Source organism: Pholis gunnellus, assembly GCF_910591455.1.
Source record: "Pholis gunnellus genome assembly, chromosome: 4".
NCBI classification, from domain to species: Eukaryota; Metazoa; Chordata; class Actinopteri; order Perciformes; family Pholidae; genus Pholis; species Pholis gunnellus.
Window position 1 is genome coordinate 7134272 of NC_136530.1, and position 8890 is coordinate 7143161.

The 8890-nt window shown below is 39.3% G+C and overlaps 1 protein-coding gene across 1 annotated transcript; it reads left to right on the top strand.

The window, feature by feature from the left end:
* The first annotated feature begins 643 nt into the window (after positions 1-643).
* On the top strand, positions 644-8299 carry lpxn (leupaxin). Its single transcript, XM_079157483.1, has 9 exons — positions 644-831; positions 1803-1900; positions 2034-2101; positions 2538-2634; positions 2973-3230; positions 3391-3564; positions 4015-4096; positions 4207-4355; positions 6534-8299. The coding sequence occupies exons 1-9, from the start codon at positions 819-821 to the stop codon at positions 6798-6800; spliced, it is 1206 nt and encodes a 401-aa protein (XP_079013609.1). The 5' UTR covers positions 644-818; the 3' UTR covers positions 6801-8299.
* Positions 8300-8890: the final 591 nt, after the last annotated feature.

Below are 8890 nucleotides of genomic sequence, written 5' to 3' on the forward strand. Positions count from 1 at the left end.
ACAAGTGAAGAGACAGCATTTGAAGCTTTGTCCTGATTATTTTCTGGCTTCATAAAATAAATAATCTCCACAACATTTCTCTCATGGGATTTATCTTCTTTATGTAAATGGTTTGTGTTACTGTTAAATGTTATCACTATATACTTAAGATCATATAATTGAGTAACTGTACTCATATTGTACAGTTAAGTATCTGGAAATGTTATATATTTTACTTGTGCTTTATATGTGTATTGATGAAGTTATCATTAAAATGGTATTCTTAATTACTGATACATTGATAATCAGTTCTGTGTGAAACACTTGTGAAAAGACACTGAAATTGTGTTTTATGTCTACTTTTGGCCTTAAATTGTGTTTGTTTTCCGCTGAAAACCTGTTTTTCAATGCATTTATTTATATTTTATTGTACAAATAAAAAACTTGAAATTGAAACACTGAAGTGGCGATAATGTTTCCAATACTGTGGCTTTATTAACATGCTGTCATACACATAAATATACATATTATATACATAAAAGCACAATCAGTTAATAATATCGTTGTATCAGACATTTCACAACTGAGCACAAAAGTCAGATGTTGTCTCAGTTTCAGACGTGGCTCTTGGTTTCCTCTTTACAAGGAAACAGCAACATCGCATACCAACCATAGTAAGGTTTCTGCTTCAGTAACAAACGAAAACACACCTTTGTCAGAGGAAGTGATGATTTTGACCAGATGATAATTTGGGCCGGTTACCTTAGTAACTTAACAGCAGCAAAAAAACAAACCAAAAAACACTCACTCACTCTCAAGTAGAGAAAGCAGGAGACAACATGGACGAGCTCGGTAAGACATGTTTTATGCTGCTGATCATACTCAAATTGATCAGTGGACATCGTTTTAGATATGAAATCATTATTGTAATTGTAAAATATTCAGAGCAAGATGATTTAAAGTTGATGTAGAAAATAGAAGTGAAAGGAATAATTGATCGTAGAGTAAGATGACAGTGCTTTACAGCACGTATTCTGTTACCCACACCAAGTACAGGGCACAATACGCTTTACTTTTAAATGCAGTTCAGCCTGTAATCATTTAAATCATTTCTTTTTACACTGTTTTGTTACTGTGTCTTGGTTTTGTACTGTAATTTCAATCATGCTCTTAGTTGTTTGTAAAGTAACCTGCTTTTTTTGAGCCAGGACTCTCACAAATAGTATCATGAGAAATAAAGTTTAAAAAAAGATTGGGCTTCACTGATCATCAAAACATACAACTCATGTCTTGGAATAAAAATACAAAACTTTCACTATGTTCTGAAAATAGAGGATGTTCAGATTTGTGTGAAATGTGACGACAGAGTTATAAAATATCAAAGACAATAGTGTTAAAACATTTATTCTTTTTCTTCAAACAGCCGTGTTGTTTACTTTCCTTAGCAGAGACTTTATTCATACAAATATTCCCATTTTCTTAAATGTGTGGGTTGTTATTTTATGAAGGACAGTTGACATTTTCACAGGTCTTGCAACAGTATTACAAGTTTCACTTCTGCAACATGCAGCACCATCACTTCCTGAGGAAGCTGACATGCATGAGGCAACCTCAGAGTAATCCATCTTTAGCTATACATCGAGGTGCACTGCATCTCACTTCACAGGAAATATTTCACACCGAGCAAACTTTACACATCCTCCAGTGGAACAGTGCACACCCAGAAAGCACACTCGATGTGTTGTGTAAATACTGCATGCTTGCATAATGTATTTCTGTTTATGTGTGTGGTTAGAAGATTTATGGCCTGTATCCTGCCGCAGATATGCTGTTGGAGGAGTTGGCCGTGAATTCAGCAAGTTCAGAAAGTGTCAATGAGAACAGGAGCAATGATCCAGCCGCTGGAGTGGTGAATACAAAGGCACGCAAATTAAAAAAAACACTTAGACTGGACCACAACTTTCTTCATTATCACCTTTTTCTGTTGTAATCAAACTTGAAATGTATTCTCAACCAACTCTACTCTCTAAAATAATTTGTCATCTTGTCCACAGGTGTCAGATGTAGTTTATGCTGGATTAAACAAAAAAGGAAAAGGCCCAGTCTGCTCCAATGTGTACAGGTGAAGCACAAGATTGCCCCTGATTCACATTATCATTGTGTAAACTGTAAATATAGGAAACAGGAGATTGCTTGAAATGAATGGCACATATGTTAAAATTACAAGGACTTCCACTTTTAAAGCATCCTAATGTACACAATGATCTTACTGATTTTGCAATCTACTACTTTAAACACTAGAATTTTTAACAGATCTAACTCCAGAAATATTAGAAAAGACATCATATCATAAGTATGGCCCTATGCCTATCTCTGTATGGCTTCTGTGTAGATTTGTATTCTGTTTTCTGAATTTTCCTAGTTCATAACTCAACATTACATTATTGTAAAATATCACCCTCAGATTATGTTCAGAGACCTCGATAGGAATGTGTACAGTAGTCATGGGGTAGTTCGTATTCTTGCAGCTTTCTAACTTGCCCCTCTCTGGGTTTTAGTGATCTGCCAGCTCCTGTGGCAGCTTCCCCGACTCCTGACTCTCCCACTAAGGAGCTGGATGCTATCTTGCAGGATATGCTGGGTCTGGGACAAGAGGTCAGTACATTGACTGCAAGTGCATGTGTCAAAATAATTGAAATGTATATATTTTGTTCTGTTAGAGAATAATTCACAGAATAATTCTAGTCCATATAAAGTGGTGATGAATATGGTAAGAGACAACGGTTTATGTGCAGTGAAGAAACTTTCCAAACAGGAGTGAAATTAACCAGGTTTGACAACAGAGGGCAGTATTGTACTAATTCCAACACTGCACAGCCTCAAGTAGAATTTCAGTATTGGAGCATTCATGAGCACCGACTTTAAAAAGACACATTAATCAAAAACACAGCTACAAACAACAGATTTCTGTACGTATTTGTTTCATCACTTAGGACCCAGAGTCTTCAACAACCCCACCGCCTCTTACACAAAAACAGTCTGTGAAAAAGAAAACAGAAGATGGGCAACGGGAGAACAAGGAGAGCAGCAGCAGCACAGCAGCTTCAGACGCAAACGCCTCGACCACGAGCAAGAAAACTGAAACAATAGATGACCTGCTAGGAGGGCTGAGCTCTGATTTGGAGAAGATTGGCGTGCGCACCACGGCCAAGGGCCACTGTGCTTCTTGCAACAAATGCATCGTGGGAAAGGTATAAAAAGCCACATAATCAGATGGGCAAGCATTTCAAATCTAAGTATTGTAGATTAAGAAATCTATATGAAAAGACGCAAAGTCAGCCTTATACATTGACAAAGGACAATTGTGTAAACCTCTCTATTTCTCCTTGCACTACCTTTCCTCTTCTGTAGATGATCACAGCGCTGGGTGAGGTGTGGCACCCTGAGCACTTTGTGTGTGTGGCGTGTAAGACGGAGCTGAGCACCACAGGCTTCTTTGAGAGAGAGGGTCGGCCGTACTGTGACAAAGACTACCATCAGCTCTTCTCTCCTCGTTGTGCCTACTGCAAGGGGCCCATTTTGGAGGTGATAAACCTAAAACTCTTCTTTTTTTGGTTCACTGTGTGTTGACGATTTTCTTTTTTTAAACAAAAGGAACTCAATCATATACTTAAATGGCCCACTTGCCTTTTGTTTGACACTAATTTGTTCTGTCATATATTACATCCATTTATGTAAACAATAATCTTTCAAAGATTGGATGATGACATATAGTAGTAGTTCATTTTTCTAGACGTATCCAACATGTCATCTTACTAAATAAAACACAAAACCATATCGGGGATTCTGCAGTCTGGGCTTATGCTGCAGACCAAAGTCATTAATCAGCAACTTCTGCAATGTCCAATGTCTGTGGTTCAAATGAGGTTTGTGCTTCCTCACATCTGAACATATGACATGTGACAGACCTTTATCCTAATCTTTAAAGGAAGTAAAAGCATGATGATGTGTTTTTATGTCTGTCTGGTTTACCAGAACATCCTGACAGCTCTGGACCAGAGCTGGCACCCTGACCACTTCTTCTGTACACACTGTGGAGGCCTGTTTGGACCTGATGGTAAGAGGCTTGTGCATCCATTATTATTCACTGGAAACCACAACTACAGTACAAATAATCTCATGTATTATCACTCAGAATTAATCGTATGTGTCTTATGCATGTCGCAGGTTTCCTAGAAAAGGATGGGAAGCCCTACTGTAGCAAGGACTTCTACCACCTCTTTGCTCCCAAGTGCTCAGGCTGCGGGGAGTCAGTGAGGGAGAACTACCTGACTGCAGCCAACGGCACCTGGCATCCAGAGTGCTTCGTCTGCGCAGTGAGCCTTTTTTTTTTTTTACCTCAGACCACACACACGGCTCTGGCTCGCACACAAGCCTGGGAGTAAATGAGAAAGATACCCACACATTTGCTTTATTTGCAACATTCTGACCGCAAGGCTGATGAAAACCGTATGCCTGATGAATACTCTGCGGTTGAAATGATGCAAATAAATCAAGGAAACCATATTTCCTCAGTGTGTGTGTCTTGTGCGTTCTCTGCGAACCTACTTCTGTATGCAGCATCTGGACAAAAAAACGGTTCGGTGTGCAGCTTTCCTTCTGCTTTACTCGGTTTTGAGCAATTGTTAGACATAAATGCTGTCAGTAGAGACGCTGACATGAGGTAGCAACTTTTCATACTTTATGGCCCCTAAAGAAAACCATTCTTTCTTGACTGTGCATAAACCTGAACATGAATTACATAAAATACATTGCTCTTTAAACCTATCATTCAAAATATCATAAATACAATTAAGATTAACAACATCACATAAAACATGGAATACATCCAACTACGACTATCCAACCCAATCATTGCTGCAGTTTTATCATCCCCATCACAACCAGCATCTCACCATTAGCACAGAACATAAACATTGTTTTACATGGAGCACTTATTATTATTGTCATTATTCAATCAGCAAGGTCAGGATTTTACCTGGCCTTCAGTGAACTACATCTAACTCCAGAGGTCCGGAGGTCAAACACTCCATTAACAGGATGAAGTGGACACTCAAAAAGCAGCCGAGCCTTTTTAATCAACGTCCCGCTGGAAATAAATCAGGTAGTTCATAAAATGTAGCACCTTTGATCTTTCTGGCCACTTAGACCATGCTGTGCTGCAGCCTGGTCTCGTCAACAGAAGAGAGATTTTCCTTCCATGAAGTGTAACTACAAAACCTACGACTACAAAATGTTCTAAAATCATTCATCATCAATAGTTTTAGCTGCATATACTTTTAAGAAACATTTGTCTCCAACACTAACCTTTCTCACAGTGGACATTGTGACTTGTTAAAAATAGGTTCAGCTGTTTGTGTGCCAGGGCCCTGGAGTTGTGCATGCTGGCGCACTGTTATGGCTTACTGACTCACATAAATGAAACAGAGCCACCGTTAATGTTAAGAGTCACACCTGTGCTTTTACTGCTATGACGAGTCAAAATGCCCGCCAAGAGAAACCTTACGCAGCATCCCTCCCTCCTGGACTTATTTAGTTTATGTTGTAAGTGAGGGATAAAACCGGTTCCATGATTGTAATGGTTGACAGAGAAGCTATAAACTAACCATTTTTAGCCACGTAACAGGCCAAGCTCCAGCATGACGAACTCATGACATTCCCATTAACCTCAGATGTACTGTGAGTGCTACGTGCTACATGCTAATGACAAGCTAAACCAACATAGTGACCATGATAAATATATTCACAGATTCTGATATATATCACTTAGATCTCCATCATAACACATGGCAAGCTCACTTTCTACATTATGGGACCTTTAATCTGCAGATTATGTAGCTTTAGGCCCACTTTACATTATAGCTGACCATTTTGCAGAGCATACTAAAGGGTTATAAATACCTTCCAGGTGGCCTTTAGTTTTCATTCGTTTCTACAAATTATAGAGATTATAATGTGACATTGTAATTTCATGGTAATAAAATTGTGGAAAGTTTCCCTTCTTATTCGACGAAGAAAACTGGCATCAGACACCAGCTACTGAATGCACAAAGCTGTAAAACTCTCACTATGATGACACGTTCACCCTTTTTGCACATCTTATATATTTAATTTAGCAGCAAGATTGCTTACTTTCAAATATCTAATCACAGCATGTCCTTGAACACACCACGAAGGGGCCAAGTTTTAGAAAGAGTTCCTGCTTGCATCTACATTTCTATTTAGTAATAATCTAATTTAGGTAAACAATCATGTTTCATTGATAACCTGTTCCAAAAAGTTAAATTCCCATGCAGAACTAAAGCTGTGGTGTGCTTTGGATAAGGATCATACACCCATATACATGAGAATCAAACATGATCCTTTAAAAGCAAACATTTGTGTCCAGATTTTACACCATTATCCTTCTTCCTCCATCTCTAATCTCTTTTTCTGTCTCTCTGTATCCTCTCTTCCATCCTTTCCCTATATTTCTCCTCTGTTCTTTTACCCAGGACTGTCTGAAGCCCTTCACTGATGGCTGTTTCATGGAGTTGGATGGTCGACCCCTCTGCTCACAGCACTTCCACTCTCGGCAGGGCACTCTGTGCGGCGGCTGCAGTGAGCCCATCACGGGCCGCTGCATCTCTGCTCTCGATCGCAAGTTTCACCCCGAGCACTTTGTGTGCGCCTTCTGTCTGCGGCAGCTCAGCCAAGGCATCTTCAAGGAGGAGAAAGGGAAGCCATACTGCTCGGCTTGCTTTGACAAACTCTTTGTGTGAGACATACCGTACGCAGCGTACGAACAACGCAACAGAAACCAATCAAATGCAGCATCATTGTCATCGATGAGATTATAATTTTCCCCATACACATTACATACGGCAACTATACTATTCTTACATTACAAGAGTGTGTTTGCATTAGTACAGATGCACAAAAGTTTCATTTTATTCAGCGCTTCTTGGCCCACCGAGATACTTGAGGTTTTCATGAATTGCAATCCAAAGTGTGCAACATGAACTGTGACATAAATTATTGTTAGATTTTGAAAATCTGGAAAAAATTCTCACATTATAACAGAATTAACGACGTGGTTGTAAAACACGTGGAAAGTACCTATGATGATAAAAACACTGAAGAAACCTTTGGATGGTTCTAAAAGGTCTGTTGCTGACACTTGCGCTAAATTATATAGGATTTCATACATCATGATCACATAAAACTCATAAATGGAGAAAGAAAAACACAGAAGTGCAGTTTTAATCCGTGGTTTCCATTAAACTATCCTCAGTTTGCCATAAAACTTGGCCGTCTGGAGATACTCTCTGGCAGTATGGAGCAGTTCGTCAAGGGGACTTGTCTATGTGTCCTGATAGCTTGTATTGGCAGGGACTGGCATGGAATCGGCGTGCCAACCTGAGGTTCCTCTTACTCTGACTTACCATTTGGCCCCTGGCATGCACTGGATTCAAACAACCTCTTCAGTCTCCACACAGGCTCCTTTATAGACGCCTATAGAAGATTAATGAAGGTGGTGATGTGAACAAAGGTGGTTTCAGGAGGAGCTCCTTCACATCGCTGCATCTCTTCAGCTTCTCACTTTCACTGTTGAGGGATGAATCAGCCTCAAAGTGCTTTAGAGTACATTTCTTTTTTATGATGCGCCTCGTATTTCTGGGCCCATTTTTTTTTGTTGCCTGACATTTTTTTTGTTCACTCCTGATAACTAACAGCTTTCATGATTTGTTGAGAAATTTGCAGCCCAGTTAGGATGGAGCAGAACATGTTTTATGTATTTAAATGTGAGAATTTGAAACAAATACCATTAAAGGGAACATATTGTGCTAATCTTTAGGTTCATGCTTGTATTTCTTTCTTTTTTTTACTGGAACTCCAGATACCAAAATGTGTGTGAATCCCCTTTAACCTCTTCATGATGTACATGCTCCCGTTTTTTCTCGTCTTATATGTGATTTTACGTGAATGTTAATGCTTTTTCTGCTGCCAGCTTTCAAACATCTTACATCTGCATGATCTTGAACACAACATCAAGGACAATGCGACAATTGTCAGATGAAGTAGAAAATCTGTATGAAGTTCATACAGTGCTGAAACAAACAAACAATGGAAGCTAGAAAATCAATAATTAAAGCTATAGGAAATCAAAGGAACAGTGTGTAGGATTTAGGGAGAGTTCTAGGCAGAAATGGAATATAATATTCATAACATGTTTCCATTTGTGTATAATCACCTGAAAATAAAAATGGTAGTGTGTTCATTACCTTAGAATGAGCCATTCATTACTACTGGGGGGGTCCTCTTCATGTTGCCATGTTGCATTGCTATGTTTCTACAGAAGCCCAAAATGGACAAACCAAACTCTGGCTGTAAATAGGGCCTTTTGCATTTTTATGTCGCCTGAAGGCCAATGTAATGGAGGGGTGTTCAGCTGGATGCAATCTGCAATCTCACCACTAGATGCCACTAAATCCTCAACACTGCTTTTCAAAGTAAAAGTAAATTAAGCTGATTGAAGGATAGCGGGTATAGACGAGTAAATTAAACCACTTTATCAGTGACATATTTTTTTTTTAAGTATTGAATGTCACAGAAATAACCTTTGAAATATTAAGATAGCCAAACCTCTGTCGAACACTAAGTTCAGACTTCTTGCCGATGTCAAACCGTAGCTCATCAAACGGTGTCTTATCCTCAGATGAACACTGGCTACATTCTGTCGGCCCTGCGGCCACTTTTTTCTTCGGCTTTTCTTCAAGACACTTTGACTTGCTGTGTGACGCTAGTGTGCGAGTGGGAACGGAGGCGGGCATTAATCATGCTGTCATCACTGTCAGACCAGGCCTCTCAT

Excerpts from the sequence above, each read along its gene's own strand:
- lpxn (XM_079157483.1), top strand. Across the intron at positions 3,231-3,390 it reads ACAAATGCATCGTGGGAAAG|ATGATCACAGCGCTGGGTGA; the intron begins GTATAAAAAGCC and ends CCTCTTCTGTAG. Across the intron at positions 3,565-4,014 it reads GCAAGGGGCCCATTTTGGAG|AACATCCTGACAGCTCTGGA; the intron begins GTGATAAACCTA and ends CTGGTTTACCAG.